Source organism: Neovison vison, chromosome 3 (genome assembly GCF_020171115.1).
Source record: "Neovison vison isolate M4711 chromosome 3, ASM_NN_V1, whole genome shotgun sequence".
In the NCBI taxonomy this organism is placed as follows: domain Eukaryota; kingdom Metazoa; phylum Chordata; class Mammalia; order Carnivora; family Mustelidae; genus Neogale; species Neogale vison.
Window position 1 is genome coordinate 62,351,981 of NC_058093.1, and position 17,102 is coordinate 62,369,082.

Consider the following 17,102-nt stretch of genomic DNA (forward strand, 5'->3'; position numbering starts at 1 on the left):
AGTGATGATTCAAATGGTTTTATTATTATTATTATTATTATTTAGCAATATCTGTCACACTGCTCTCCTTCAAAAGATTGAGGTGATTAGGTCAATCCGATCTTTCTGTTAACCTTAATTTAAGTCTTTTCATCCATTACTCTGACTTTTTGCCATACTTAATATCTCTTAAACAAGTTTACATACCTAATTCCTTTATTTCTTTATAGCCCACTTATTGCTTATCTACTTTCACTAATGTACTCAAACTGTAATCTTAAGTATGTATTATTATTTTCATATCCATATTTTATAATACTTAAGATATTTTATAATATATACTTTTTTTCTTGATATTTCACTTTTCTTATTAAAAGCTTCAGCATGTTGCCATTGACCTTTGATATTCTATTTTGACATCTCCACTTTGGCTTGTATCATTTTTCCCTGATTAGATCTGCAACATGATCTAGTTCAGTCCAACTGATGTTTTCATTTACTTATTGCCCTGACCTGCCTTATTGTCTCTGGTAGGTCTGAGTCAGATCCTGCTTAGGGCATTTTCTCATGATTTTGCTTCCACTTGGAATGTCCTCCATTTTTGGCCCAGGCTTTAAAGCTCAGCCCAAGTTTTACCTCATCAAAGAAGTCTTTGTTCATCATGTCAGCCCTCAGTGCCTTTAGCTTTTTATAACCAACAAAAGATATAGAATAAATCTTTTTGGAGGAAAGCTGAAAAACATGTTGCAACCTTGCATCTGTTGTTTATTTGCTATCGCCATAGGCTGATTAAACACATAGGCTGATTAAACTTTAGTTTCTTTTAAGATGAAGTTATTTACACCTCTCTGATCTACCTTGTTATAACTTATTTATTTAAATAAAATAAGTTGCATGGACAAAAGTATAGCCTAGGGAATATAATCAATACTATTATAATGATATTGTATCATGACAGATGGTAATACATTCATCCTAGTGAGCATTGCATAACATACAGAATTGTCAAGACTCTATGTTGTAAACCTGAAACTAATACAGTATTTTGTATTAACTATACTTCTATTTAAAATTTTAGTAAAAATAAAATAACGTGTGTAAAAGCATTTTGTAAAATTTTTAAAATATCTATTCAAGTTTATCATTGTTATCACAAACAAATCATATACGGCCTTGTTAGTTGCCTTGTATTGTTTTAGTACATTATTCTCTTATGCTGTTAGTGGGCTTGGTAATATTATTTAAATGTCTACATGTGACTACCTAATTAAGTTTTTAATTCTCTGGGGGCAGTGAATATTGATGGTATTAAGATCAAAGAGCCAAATTCCCAATTATCTTAGAACTAATTATCTTTGAGACATAACTGGGCTTGTATCTCCTACTAAAGTATAAATCCATACCAGAGAAACTTATATTCTCATCCTAGTCGCACGGAGACAGTGAATTCAAGATACCTGATAGGAATACTCTCCAGCTGAAAGAGGATCATCAAAGGAGTTGGTTTGTCTCAGCTTGTCCAGGTTTGGCTTGGTGTAGTCACAAGACTTTCTGGGAAACAAGAAGTAGAAGGCAGTATGGCTTGGGCTCATGCCATTTTCCTTATTTGAAGGATAATTTGCATAAAATAAAATGCATATTCATTTGAGTTTTGACAAATGTAATCTACTGTTACCACTCCCCCAATCAAGATGGAGAACATCTTTACCTCCCCAGTGTCCTTTCTCAGTCAATCCCTCCTGCTCCCAGAGACAACCACTTTTCTGATTTCTATCACCATAGCTTAGTTTTGCTCAAAAAAGTCACATAAATAGGACCATAAAATAACGTACTATTTTTTTTTTTTTTTTAGGTTCTTTCACTCAGCACCCTTTTTGGGATTCAACCATTTTGTTGCATATATAACTAGTTATAACATTTTGTTGTTGAGTATTACTTCATTGGATAAATATATCTTAATTTATTTTTCATTCACCTATTAGTGGCCATTTGGATTGTTTCTGGGCTTTAGTGATGTGAGAAAGGTTGCTGTGAACATGCTGGCGTAGGTCTTTAGCAGGTACATAATTTCACTACTCTTGAGATTGTGAGCAGACTGAATAAAAAGCAAGATCCAAAGATATGCTGTTTTCAAGAGACATATTTTAAGTATACTAATACAGATAGGTTGAAAATAAAAGAAGAGCAAAAGGTATTATGTGTAAACACTAATCAAAAGAAAGCTGATATGACTATATTAATATCATAGAAGGTAGGCTTCAAGACAAGGAGTATTAACATAGATTTTTAAAAAGTGGTCATTTCTGGGACACATGGTTGGATTAGTCAGTAGAGAATGTGACTCTTGATCTTAGGGTTGTGAGTTCAAGCTGTATACTGGGTAAGGAGCCTATTTTTAAAAAATGTCATTTCATAAGAATAAAAGAACTGAATTGTAACAAGACATAATTTTAAATGTGAATGAAAAAATCATAGAGTTCCAAAATAAAAAGAGAAAAAATAAGTGAGAAATATATAAATACACAGTTGTTGTTAGAGATTTTAACAATCTTCTTTCAGTAGTTGATAGAATAGAAAAAATTTAGTAGACTTGAATAATACTATTGATTATCAAACATGAAGACCTAGTTGACATTTATAGGATAATACATCCAACTGCAGAATATACATTCTTTTCAAGTATACATGAAACATTCATCAAAGACCATATGCTAGGCCATGATATAATCCTTAATTTATCTCAGAATATTTGACAACAGGGGTGCCAGGGTGGCTCACTGAGTTAAAGCCTCTGCCTTTGGCTCAGGTCATGATCTTAGGGTTCTGGGATCAAGCCCAGTGTTGGGCTCTTTTTGCTCAGCAGGGAGCCTGCTTCCCCCCACCCTCTCTTTGCCTACCTCTCTGTCTACTTGTGATCTCTGTCTGTCAAATAAATAAAATAAAATCTTTAAAAATAAAGAATATTTGACAACAGTAGAATTAAATTAGAAACCAGTAAAAATAGGTATCTATAAAAAGCCAATTATTTTAGAAAGTAAGCAACACATTTCTAAATAATCAATACATGGGTCAAAGAAGAAATCATAAGGAAAATTAGAAAGTGTTCTACATTGAATGACAATTATAATACAACATGTTAAAAGTCTGGTGTTCATGCCTTTTAATCATTCTGTTGTCTTGGGACTGATTGATCAAATTAACATTAATAATAAAAATAACATGAAAGGGGATAGGCAAAAAAGCGACTGAAAGAGATGATACCTACTATCAACTAACGTTTTTATTGTTACAATTATAATGAAGTCACTGGATATTGGTTAACCTAATAGGCAAATATCCTTTCAGTGTCAATAAACAGAATGCTAAGTAAATATTTTGGCAATTTTTCCCTGGTAAAACCCATATAGGGGTATGTATGAAGCTTCCGTTTCATCCAATGAAACGGTACCAGAAATAGTCTGGATAGTTAAATATTGACAAAGATTATAACTAAAGAATAAGTTAATCAGTGATTAAAAAGTTGAATAGGCAACCAAGAAAAGTTGTGAAATCTTTGTTCTGAGATCTGAGACAAAACCATCTGTCTCTGATTTTGGTTCAATCGTTAATGAATGTAACCAGTCTGACTAAATGATCTACTGGGAGGCCCCCTTCCAAACACAAAACCTATGATTTTAATTAGCATTAGTTATAGTGCCAACACAAGGGAAAAAATTTGCTCACGCCATAAAGAGTGGTAGGGGTTTAATTCTAAATCTAAGTTATATCTTCTGATTGATAAATTCTTTTCTTTGGAAGAATATTTTATTTCTAGAACTCCACAAACATTCCTCCTCCTCATCCTCCTCCTCCTTTCTCCTCCTTTTGCTTCTTCGCACTCTCCCTCTCGTTCTCTCTCACTGTGTATCTTTTATGAGAAATCAAGGAATATTCAGTTCGAAATTTGTGATCATGACTTGAGCTTTTCAAAAAATGTGTGAGTCATGTCTTGCCCTTTGATAATTTCCAAGTGACGAAGCTGCTTTTACAGATCAGTCCCTACTTTTAATGATTTCCGTATATTTTGTTTCATTGGGAGTGAGGAAAATAAATGGGAAATGTCATTCATGAGTATGAGCTGGCAAATGAATATGTGGTTGCAAATGGTTATTACTTTATCTGAGGAATGCAGTATGTTTTCCTAAGCCTTTTGCCCTTTTCTCTTCTCAAGCATATAGTTTCTCCTGTTTTCATTTACAGTTGAAAACAGTGCAGCAATATGGTGGGACAATCACATCTATGTGCAGGGATAGAAGGCTATTCAAAATCTAAACATCTTACAAGTTTAACCATACTTTTATAATTCACATGCATGAAGTTATATAGAGCAACTTTAAAAAATATAGACTGCAAGAGATCATTTCTTCACTCATTCTTATGGGCAAAAATTGTTATATTAATAATATTAAAAAAGAGATGAAAATGCATAATACTTTGCTGTTCAAGAAACATTTTACTTCAAATGATCTGAATTCATCCCAGCAGCAACATTGTTGATTTGATCACGACAGGAATTACCTTTATTCTGAAGAGAGAATAAACAAGAAAGAAAAAAAAGAGAGAGGTCAAGAGATTAAGGGAATTGAGGAACAGAATGGCTAATTCTCTGTGTTTTCTCTCTAAATTGTAGGAGTGATTAGGAATAAGGGATGTGTTGCCAACATATTGAACAGACAAATACATTATCAAAACATTTTCCCATGTAAAAGAAAACAAACAAAACTTTTTGTATTGTATGTCTTACTTGGTTATGCTGTTACGTTGGTCCGTTTAAAAAACTGTATCATGACCAGAAAGATTATCTCTTTTCTAATCTTTTAAAATTTCAACAAATATTTCTAGGCATTAAGGATAGGCAACATTTTGCCTTATCTGCTTCTCTGACATCGAGCTGTTTCTGGATGCTAAATATGACTACTGCACTTTTCATATCTGCAAGGCTGTTCCTGGGTCCACCCTGCAAATAGCCGTCCAGGTTTAGACTTCTCTGAGCAGCCACACATGTCTATCCCGCTTTCAACGCCCCCATTCTGTTCTGTGCTCAGGCTCAGGCCATTTAGTGGCAATGAACTTTCCTTTATTTCTGGTATGATTGTTGCTTCTCAGGGTCTGGCTTGGGCTCTGATCTTGACATTTATGTCACAGGTGTCACCGGTGAAACTGCTGGGAAAGCAGATGGCAGGCCTAACTGAGGTTGGCAGCATCTGCTGTTGTACTCATTGTCCCTGTTACCTGCTCTACTTTCTTCTTCCTGTTGATGTTATTGTCCTGTGTTGCAGTTTCATTTGTTCAATGCTATTTACCCTTCTATAGGCCTTTTCAAATGCGAATTCCTTTCTGTAGCTCTTTTCATACATTTTCTCTGCTTGGAACCCCACTATCCAGGAGGGCTCAGGACTTGGCTGCCTTCCTTGGGTCCTTTGGGGGCTTTTCCTTAAATGTCACTTCCTCAGCAAGACTTCCCCCTAAGCACCCTATTTAAATTTTCAACACACCACTCTTCCTGACCCTGATATTTTTTCTCTTCCTTCCCTGCAGTATCTTTTTCCATAGCAATAGAGCACAGGCTCTAGTCCATGTTGATGTACTTGTACATAATCTGTATCATTAGGATATATAAAATAAAAGCTTTATGAGGGCAGATCCATTTGGTTACTTACTGTCTTCTAAGCATCCGGAAGAACACTGGCTCTTAGCACTTTAAAAAAAGTTGTCTCTTGTTGTTAAATGATACACTGCATGGCAAATTCTGAAGTACTGGGCTTCTAGCTTTATATTTGGTCTTATTCAGCTTAGTACAGTGCTATGTGTAAGAGTTTTAAGGATATGTTTCACTTACTTGTGGAGCGTAAGAAATAACATGGAGGACATTAGGAGAAGGAAAGGAAAAGTGAATTGGGGTAAATTGGAGAGGAGGCGAAGCATGAGAGACTGTGGACTCTGAGAAACAAACTGAGGGTTTTGGAGGGGAGGGGGGAGGGGGTTGGGTGAGCCTGGTGGTGGGTATTAAGGAGGGCACATATTGCATGGAGTACTGGGTGTGGTGCATAAATGATGAATCTTGGAACACGGAAGGAAAAAAGGGCATAGGGAAAATCTGGATAAGTAGCACGTACTCTGTGTACTGGGTTTTTTATTAATTTAATCCTCACTGTAACCCAAGCCCTTTGCCTAAAGAAGCACAGCGAGAAAGTAGCAGAGTAAGTATGCACACTAGTTTCATCTGGCTCCAAAGTTACTGCCTTTTCTTCAAAGCATGGTGCCCACCAAATAATAGTAAGTCAAGAAGAACCCCTCAAAATTGATGATGGTGCATAAATCAGGTGTAGCTGATTGGCTAAGAAAAAAGAACTGTAAATTAGCTTCTGAAAAAGATAAGTGTCAATGCCAAAAGAAGGAAATCCAAAACTATTTAGAGCCATAGCACCTTTGACTTAAGTGCGTGGACCTCCAAGTTAACTAACTTAAAAAGGAAGACATGTTTCTGGACACATGTTTTGACATATCTGCTGAAAATATATTGTTTACAATGTGAAAGTTAAAACGACAAATAGATTCTTTCTTGATCCTGAAAAGCAGGAAGAACTGCTCTTTAGTGTCTTACTGTGGTCCAAGAAACAGTAATTAATCATATTTTTAAAGCAAGCCAGATTTTATACGTATGATCTTTTTTTACTATGTCCTCTCTTTGACCTCTTTTGATCTAGTGAAACAAATGCAAGTTAGGTCTCATTTTTAATTTAGTACCATATATGTATGGAGAAACCACATGATGCAATGGGCACAGGAGACTGGAGGAGAGCCAGCAAGCCTAGACAAGCTCCCTGCCCTCGTGGGGCCCAGAGCCAACAGGAGCAGCCACTGCTAAGGGAGATAACATGTTCCGTGAACATCTGGATATTGAGTTATCTCTAATCCAGAATTTATGTAAAAAAAAAAAAAACCTTAATAATTAATTAAATTCTGTCTTCATTTTTCTTTCCTTAGAGATAATTTGATGCGTTCTCTCTGTCTCTCTCTCTTTTTTAGGTAATCATATAATCTGGATGTTGGAAGTATTTTATTATTCTACATTTCAGTTATTAGCTCAGACAGGCATGTTTTCTATAGCATTTTCTTGACTATTTCTGGTAATTGAGAATTATTTCTTGTTAAAAAAAAGTCACTTTGTTTAAGGCAAGTCTAAGAATTTGAACATTAAGTTTTTTCTCCTATAACATTCCTATTTGTCTTCAATCTGTCCTCTAGAGTCAGAAGAGACTTTTGCACATCTAGGCCCTCTGCAACATGACAGCTTGTTTAAAACTGTGTCTCTTTGAAATTGTCTGCTATCTAGTTCTTTTATTGAGTATCTACTTTGTGCAAGGTATGGCTTTATATACTTAAAGGGTCACAAAGGGAGTATATCATAGCCTTACCTCAAGGTAGTTACATAAATATGACTAATAGTGTGTGAGAAGCAAGTGCTGTTGAGTCTGAAAAAGTGAAAGGCCATACCCAGCTGAAAGGATGTAGAAATATTCATGGGAAATGTAACATTTGAGATTTAAAACTGATATTGTCTTGTCAGGTTGAATTGTCATGAATTTTAGGTAGTGAAAACAAAATAAGCAGCAACTTGGAAGTAGAAACACAGAGATCAGGATGCAAATTTAGGAAAACTTGAGCAAATTAGTTCTTCTTTACCATAAAGTGCTAGTAGAGGTTGACAGGCAATAAGACTGGAAAAGAAATTTGGTGCGTGCTTTCAATGTCAGGCAGAGGAATTTCTACTTTATATGAATGGTAATGGAGAATATTTGAAGATTCTTGGATGAGGGTGACAAATACAAGGTTATACTTTCATTAAATTGACTTAGCAGTAGTTTTGGGAGTGAACTAAAGCAAAGAAAAGTGTATGTATAGGAATGCATTAAGAAAAAATGGCACTCCCTACTGTACATATAAAGGAAATTCAGAAAAAAAAAAAGAGATCTCTTAAAGAGAATTTTTCCAAGCAATTTCACCTGAAAAACTGAAAGACTGGCAAATACATGTTTGTTGAACTGTCTGGGCTGGTGAAATAAGCTACCAAGGCAGAAACAAGCATATGTGTGTGTATATGTGCATGTGTGCACAGGTGTATGGATATAGTGTGTATGTGTGTGTATGTGTGTGTGTGTGTGTGTGTGTGTGTATGTGTGTAGTGGAGAGGAGAGGCAGCAGAGTGAGTAGTCTGACTTTTGTTAAGTAGTCTGACTTTAAGAAAGGGAAAGTAAGCTCAAACAGTGGAGTGGCCATAAATTTATAGAGTCACTTACACGGCTCTTTGTAACTGAAAGAAACAAAACTGGAAACCTGGAATTAGGCAGGTGTCATGACACATAAATATATACTGGTGAGAGTGTACTGAGTGAAAAGACAAGAGAGCTTCTGAATAATATAGGGGTACAACTGTTAATTCACCAATGATTTACTGGACGATTTATCTCAGATAATGAGGTATGCTGGACATTGTGGAAAAACCACAAAAAGAGATGGGTTAAGATAAGAAATATGAGATAATAGGGGAGATAAGTTTTACATGGCTAACTTTAATAAAAAGTAGAACTAACAAACATCACTAAGGTGTCTCTGAAAAAAGAAATCAGCATTTATTTAGTATCTACTATGTTCTAGGCATAGTGCTTGTTTTTTCTTATAAATTTATTTCATAAAACTCAAAATGAGCCTTGATTTCTACTGATGAGAAATTTAAGGTTCAGAGAATTTAAGTCTTATTCCAGCAGGAGTCAAGATAACCCCACAAAACATGATTATAAGGGGAAACTCAGTTATATTGTAGGTCACCAGTTTAATAGCAGCGAGCTTATGGCATTGTGACAATATCTCAGGTATAGAAAGGGATCTGGTGACTTAAAAAATCAGGCGTATTTCCCGTTACCCTTCTCAGTTGGTGTATCAATGGTACATTTCTCCGAAAATGGAATGATGAAGCATATTTAGAATTTGAAATCAGACACATGTGAGTTTAAACGCTGCCTCTGTTGGCAGTGCCTCATTACAGCCTCCATATGCCCAGATCACCACCACATTAGAAAAGTGTCAACAGCATTACTTCCCTTACAAAATATCACAAGGATAAAATGAGATAACTAATATCAAGAATCAAGTAGAGTGTCAGAATTTAAATCACGTGAACATGAAATGAAGACACAAATCTGTGGTCTCTTATGGTCTCATCCTCTCTCATATCTAGTTCTCTCTCTGTCTCTCTGAGGCACACACATGTACATACATACACACATGCACAAATTTTGCATCAAGGATATTTTGGAATGTAGCTATTTTTTGAGCATTGTTTTTCATTTCAAAGGCCTTCTGCTCCTGGCTCTGCCTACTTGTTCTCTCCTGGGATGATGCCTGGACATTAGATCCACTACCCCACTGAGGAGTTTAGAGACTGCCTATTTTTTCTCTCCCTTGAAGAGGGTGAGAGCTGAGGGGCCAAGTTACGGTAGAGGTCCTCAATGAAATGGAAGGAATGAAGGAATGAAGAAAACTGAGCTGGAAATATTCTAGCATTTGGAACAATTTTTCACTTTTTCGGGAGAACCATGACTTGGGAAATTTTCTTCCTTGTCTATTAAATTCAGAATTGAAATTCTGTGATTCTAACATAATTTAGCCATCAAAATAAATGAATATGTAATCAGAGTAGAGGTGGCCTTCCAACTGACAAATCATTTAGGAAGGGTTGAGGTAGTTCATAGATAGTCTACCAACATGCACTTAATATATCTGAAGATTAAAAAAGGATGTACAACAACGTTGCCAGACTATCTGCAATAGAATAAAAATACCTGCATAAAGATATGGGCATATGTCATTATACATGACTTATTTTTCCCCAGGAAAGTTGGATGTAAAATGATTATTTACTACACTGAATAGTATTTCCCAGGGATCATCATGATTATGAAAATATTGGTGTGCATATCTGTTATAGAAAAAAATAATGTTTAAAAATATAACAGGGCGCCTGGGTGGCTCAGTTGGTTAAGCACCTGCCTTCAGCTCAGGTCATGATCTGGAGTCCTGGGTCCGAGTCCCACATCAGGGTCCCTGGTAGGGAGCTCTACGCTCAGCAGGTAGTCTGCTTCTCCCACTGACCTCTCATGCTCTCTCACTCTCATTCTCTCTCTCTCAAATAAATAAACAAATTTTAAAAAATAACAGTCATTTAAAGAAATGAAGGATATTGTTCAACAATTATAATATGAACAGAAAATGAGTTTTTGGAAATATATATTGGAACTGCCCCTAGAATCGAAAGAAAAATGATGATTTATCCAAATAGTATCTACTAAGCCTATGCCTTTCATTTTCCATTATGTTCTGTTCCCAATCTATAGTGGAAAAACATGTAAATCTATTTGTTCAGAACTTTCTCCCTTTTATGGAAATTGTTAGTTACAGAAATGAGTGAGTGGCTCAAGGTAAAAGATAGAAAGATATAAAAACACAGTCAGTGACAATCAGAAAGTTTCTGAAAAAATAAATTGAAATCTATGGATTAACTAAACTAGAAAATCCAAAAATAAATCCTCAGATAACATTTAGCAAGTCTTTTCTTAGTTTATGTTTCCAGCATTATTCTAATGTAATGAAGAAAACTAAAAATCAGTTGTAAAATAGGATTAAAAGATAACTTTCAGAAAGACATTTCTTAGTCTCTCTCTGCTTTCTTGAGTAAAAATCCTCAAGTTTTTGAGCACTTATCCACAATTAATGATTATAACATAAACTGTTATATAATTATTTCCTTATCTGTGATATTAAGTAAGCCAGTTTTTTTTTTCAGTATAAGTTGAACCTTAGAGTAATTACTATAAAGTGAATCTTTGTGGAAAGAAATTAGTCATATGCTATTTTTACTATATATCTTTATTTTATAATTACTCTATCTTTTATGATAACTTTTATATTTGTAGATGTCATCATATATAATAACATGGTTTTTTTAATATTTTAATTTAGAAAATTAATGTTCCTTTTTTATAAGTGAGAAAAATTTTAAAAAATGGGATTGAAAGGCAAAAAATGTTATCAGAGTTTAAAAATTAGTTCATAATATTCATTCCTTTCTGACTACTTAAAATAATATCGTGTACCTTTCCAATTACTTATGAGTCTTCCAAATATAATATCTGGGCTTTAAAAGTTGTAACATAAAATCACTTATCTGTAAAGTAATGCAACTGAATGAAGTTTAAAAACTTCACGTAACGAGCCATTTAGCAATCTCATAAAATGTCAGTTTGGTGTTAACAATAGCAAATAGAAGAAAAGCTAATATGCAAGCCTTCTGAAAACTTCATCCTGGGAAATCAGAAATAAGAGACTATGATCCTTATTTCAAATCTATATAGCATAAAAGTATTTTTGAAATGGAAAAAATATTCACGTGTTGCTCTTCATATATCTTGGGTGTTTTGGTAAAACATTTTCTGCTCACCCTTTTAAATATCCTGAAACATAGTCACTAGCTAGGATCACTGGGACAAAAATGGGTGATCCTACAACTAATATGATGTCAAAGAAACTACACATTCCCTTGTCGTTTCTAATAGCAAGTGGCTCCTGGAAAAGGCTGGAGAAGCATTGCATCATGGTTAGGCACATGAATTCTGTGACCAAAAAGCATGAGTTCAGATTCTGACTCTACTATCTCCGGCTGTGAAAACTTAATGCATGTTGCAAACTATTTAATCTTTTGCTGCCTCAGTTTCCTCGTATCTTAAATGGGGATAATCACAACATCTATTTCATCAGGTTGTTATGAGTTAAGTACTTTTAAATAGTTCTCAAAATAGTGCCTGATAAAAATAGTGCAGTATGTGTTGTTACTTACGGTTAACCTCCCCCAAAAATACATTTGCCAAATCACTTTGTAATTGTTTTACTCCTTAATTTATTTTTTTGAATTAGAATCTTATTATACAAAAGCCTATTATTAAGCACATTTGTAAAGTGAGACCAAAATATTCATGTATTCATTTGATAAATGAAGCTAATGCTCATCATAGAGATTCGTGGAACATATGATTCCAGTAGGACAACTTATTTTGGGGAAAGAATCTTCTAACTATCTTGTCTGGTTTCTAAGTCTTTAGGATGGTATACATAGAAGATACAATTTTTTCTAATGGTAAAGCCAAAAAATATGCTATATGCTATATAGCATATCCATATATGCTATATGCAACATATTTGCTAGCATTATATATAGCATATTTTCTAGCTTTATCATTTTCATCAGAAATCTATCTATACATATGTATATATATATCCATGTATTTATATATGTGTATATATATTGTATAGGTAAATAGATCTTCTGACATTAATAATATTACCAAGTATTGAGGCACTGCAAATATGACCAGTACGTGACCAGAGTACACACTTTACTGTTTTTGTTGACAAGCAACTGTCCACCTCTTGTCCAGTGATAGTATTCCAGCTTTGCTTTTGAGAGATATTCCTAGACCACCGCCACAATCCTGACTGTTCATAGATTTCAAGGAAGGTTTCCTTCTAGTTCCAAGGGTGAGGCATTTGCTTTAGGGGAGGTCAATCAAAGCATGAAGCACGGCATTACCTAGGACTGAGTGATTACTTAAGGGATGGGTATGTAACCCAGCTGGAGCTAGTGAGATGCAATGAGAGTTTTTCTGAGTGTTTATTCCTATTGGATTTAAGTCTGGGAGGTTGGGAGCTGCTATATAGCACCTTATTACAATAAGGAATGAATTTCTAGAAAAGTTAACACCATGGAAGTCAAAGCATAACTAGATGCTGGTAATGTCATCTGTGTTCCAGAATCATCCCATGCCTCAACCTAGCCCTAGAAAATAAACCTTGAACCAATGAACTTCCTTTTCCTTCCATCCTTCCTTCCTCTCCTTTCTTCCTTCTCTCCCTCCCTCCCACTTTCTTTCTTTTTTCCCTTCCTTCCTCCCTCCCTCTTTTCTTCCTTCTTTCTTTCCTTTTCTTATTTCTTCCCTCTTTTCCTCCCTCCTTCCTTCTCTCTTTTTTCTTTCTTCTTTCTCAAGCCAGTGTGAGTCATTCTTTTGTCTTTATAACCTAAAGAGACCTGCTAGAGTGATTAATTTTTTTTTTTTTACTGGATCTTCTGTATGCTCAGTTCCAACAAATATATTTTCTAATGAAAATGATGAAGCTAGAAAATATGCAAAATATATATATTTTTCCAATTTATTTATTTTCAGAAAAACAGTATTCATTATTTTTTTACCACACCCAGTGCTCCATGCAAGCTGTGCCCTCTATAATACCCACCACCTGGTACCCCAACCTCCCACCCCCCCCAAAATATATTTATTTAATAATTAGGACTGTTTCTGGTCATAATTGGCACCACTGCCTGGTATTTATTTAATCTTTATTTCAGGCTTTAGTTGCATGAGCAAGTGTTTATGACTGAATAAAATTCACAGATTTTTGGTGTCAGACTTTCAGTTTGAATCCTATGTGTGTGATCTTAGATGACTAAGATCATAACACATACGTCCTTTCTTCAGTTTTCAAATCAGGATCATGAAAGTGTTTATTTGATAAGATTGTGGGGGGGGGATGAAATGATATGGTACATACAGACGTGTTAGTCCAGTCAGTGACTGGCACATAGGAAGTCCTCAAATCATCACTTTATCATCAATTGAAAGACTGGCACTTAGGATTTCACTGAATTTTCAGTTTTCTTCTGGCTGCTTTTCAGCCACTAAAATCAGAGTTAAAATAAGATTGGTGTCTCATCACTGTTATTTTATTTCTAGATAAAGTTTATTTGTGTAGCACAAAGACCATCTCCGTTGAATTAGCAGAGCACTTTATTGGATGTCAGATACTTTGGGGCTGAGGAATGTTAAATTCCACTGTATGTAAGACTTTCACTAGTATAATTGCTTTTTTATGCTTTTATTTTTAACAGTCAGTATTTATTTTTCTTTTACACTTTGAATTATTTGTATCGATTGAATGACTTCTGGCTTAGCAAATAAAAAGCGTGATCAGAAGCTTAATCTGTTAGCAGAACTGATTGAAATCAGCAAAGTCTTAGCGTTTTGTTCTAAGAAAAGCCTGTGAAAAAATCAGAGCTCCATTAGTGAAAGCTTTGGGCGGCTTCAAACACAGGGTTCTGTGTACGCACACTGTGAGGGGTTTCTCTTCACAGTTCCCCCGCCCTCTAGTGGTAGTTATAATAACGCCATTTTGTAGTCCCCAAACAGGAAATGCCTGTTCTTACTTCAGTTACCAGAATCCTTTTACAGGAAGTTAGGTGTGGTCTTTGAAGGAGAATTTAAAAAAAAAAAAAAAAAAGAAAAGAAAAAGAAAAAAAAAATGAGAAAAAGAAAAAAAGAAAAAAAGAATGATGGAATTTTAGCTGCAGTCTTCTTGGTGCCAGCTTATCAATCCCAAACTCTGGGTGTAAAAGATTCCGCAGGGGTAATGTTTTAATATTCTTATTATGCTTATTCTCTGTGATGCTTCTCTACCTATACAGTAGAATCCTTGGGGGAATCTGCAGAGGACCACTTTCATTTTGAAGCTGCTGCTGCATGTTTTAGCATGTCTCTTTTATTAGAGCATCCAGGCATGGCAGTTTCCTCCATGAAGTATGCATGGACCTTCTTCATGCCTATTTCTGTCGAGGCATGAGGGTCTCTCGGGATGGGTGAGGTAAATGAAGGATGTTTGGGAGGCAGTGTGATACTGAGAGGGCAGTCTGCTAGCTAGTGGCTACCTAGTCTACTTCAGAAAAAATGTAGAAAAGGGAGAGTAGCTTATGTTATTTTAAATTTCCCTGTTTGATCTGACATATGCTACAGAAATGATGCATTTACTCTTTGAAAACGCACTTCATATAATTAAATGGCAATTCTCATTCCTGTAGGATGGGGGTTAAAATGGATTGATATTTTAAAAAGAAGAATTATATACAGGTGACATTCAGGAGTTAATGTTTTGGTTGTATGGTTTCAAAAATCATAGAAACTCTTGCAACTGGTTCAGAGGTAACATTTGGAATGATTGGTGTGCTCTGTGAAGTTATATTTGTTAGTCCGGTGAAATATAATTAGAATACAGTAAGCCTCTATGTCATGGCAAAGACCAACAAAATAGGAGTTTGTTTAAAAGATAAACTATCTTAAACTTGTTATTTTTTCAAGTCTAAATTTGCTACTTAGATGTTTATGAAATGGACACTATTTGAGAAAATGAACTAATTCTACAGTGTTTACTAAGTACTGCAAATTTGTTAATTTAAGAAGCAAATATACTAGGTAGCAGCAGGTTGCTAAGCCAGGGGGGTCCAAGATCCAGACCTCTGACGTGGATGACTTCCTGCCCAGTTTGGCAGGAGCTGGATCCCTTCCTGTGCAGCTTCCGAGCAGTTCCAAATGCAATCGGGCATCCCCCGCTCCTTCCTGCTCCCTTGCTTTCAAGCAGTATCTACCTATGTTTCCACAGCCTGGCATTTCAGGATTTCCAGAGCTCTTTACCAGGTGCGTTGATTTTGAATAAGCTATTAAAGGTGGAAAAGTAGGCCAAAAGGAACATGGAACAAAACATAGAGGTACATGCAAGATCCTTGCATAGCCCAGGTTCTATAATTTTGGGTGATTATTCATCTCTTGTTTTGGATCTCTGATATTTTTTTCAGAAAGGATGCTGAAAAAGATGGCTGCCAAAATATTCACACAAGTGAAACAGCAAGCACAAATCAGTATCCTCCATTTCCGTGCTCCGAATTTGGATATTTTCACTTAAAACATTTTGGGAGTGGGAGACTAGATTACCTCATAGACATCTACTGAATGTGAAAGACAGATCTCCTTGCAAGCAAATGAATGCATGCCTGAGAATCCCCGGAAGACAGCTTCCTTAATAAAATATTGCAGACAGCTTGGTTTATATATTTTATCTCAGTATCATGTAATTGCCACAGTTACCTTTTATCCTAATGACCATTGCTTCTCTCTCTCTCTTCTCTCTCTCTTGTTTCCATAGCACTTTTTTATGCAAAGAGCTAAACAGTGATTAAAGGAGCAGGATGAAAAGATGGCACAGTCAGTGCTGGTACCACCAGGACCTGACAGCTTCCGCTTCTTTACCAGGGAATCCCTTGCTGCTATTGAACAACGCATTGCAGAAGAGAAAGCTAAGAGACCCAAACAAGAGCGTAAGGATGAGGATGATGAAAATGGCCCAAAGCCAAATAGTGACTTGGAAGCAGGGAAATCGCTTCCATTTATTTATGGAGACATTCCTCCAGAGATGGTGTCAGAGCCCTTGGAGGACCTGGACCCATACTATATCAATAAGAAAGTGAGTTTTTAGTGAAGTTGTCTTTACTTGCCCTACTTCCTAATTGGTTCTGGACTAGTCCCACAGTTGTCTGGTGAAGAATGGCGTGCCTCCTCCCCTTAGTCTGAAACATCACTAGGATGCTGGGTGGGCTTGAGCATGTAATGGATCCACTATCCTACAAGTCTCCCGGAAGTACTCATTTGAGCCTACATTCCCAGAACGAACAGAGCTGAGGAGGCATGATGCAGTTGGGTAACTGAGGAAGGGCAAAAGTCTATTCACCTTACAGTGTGATGAAGCAGAAAGTGAAAACAAGAGTTATATTTCCAGAAGTAATATTTAAAGTCCTTTTTATAATCTCAGGCTCTCTTTAAGTTCCTTTGATTGGCAGCCAGATTATGCCTCCTTGCCATACACTTTGCCCTTTCCACAGCTCTCTGCAGAAGAAATAATAATAGGTGACTTATGTACTCTCTCCCAAAAGCAGCTCATCCAAAAACACACATGGAAAACTCTGAAGTTCTCATGAAAAATTTTTGTCAAAATGAAGAAGTAATCAAAGCCTCATTTTTATGCTTTTTGTGTATAACAAATATACTTTTAAAATACTGATATCAAAGCTTGATAAAAGGTCCTAAGAATTCCTACAGCAATTACTACAAGTTTTTTTTTTCTCCTTTAAATCCTCATGTTACTAAACTAAATTT

The 17,102-nt window shown here is 35.6% G+C and overlaps 1 protein-coding gene across 4 annotated transcripts in view; it reads left to right on the forward strand.

The window, feature by feature from the left end:
• Nucleotides 1-17,102, forward strand: part of LOC122902548 (sodium channel protein type 2 subunit alpha) — a 140,862-nt gene that overhangs the window by 39,633 nt on the left and 84,127 nt on the right. For 2 of the 4 annotated variants that reach the window (XM_044242244.1, XM_044242245.1), the window contains one exon: nucleotides 16,096-16,413. In XM_044242244.1, the coding sequence (XP_044098179.1) occupies nucleotides 16,147-16,413 (267 nt within the window). In that variant the 5' untranslated portion in view covers nucleotides 16,096-16,146. Of the gene's footprint in view, nucleotides 1-14,275; nucleotides 14,530-16,095; nucleotides 16,414-17,102 lie in introns of those variants that run through there. The other 2 variants (XM_044242246.1, XM_044242243.1) reach the window with 2 other exon arrangements.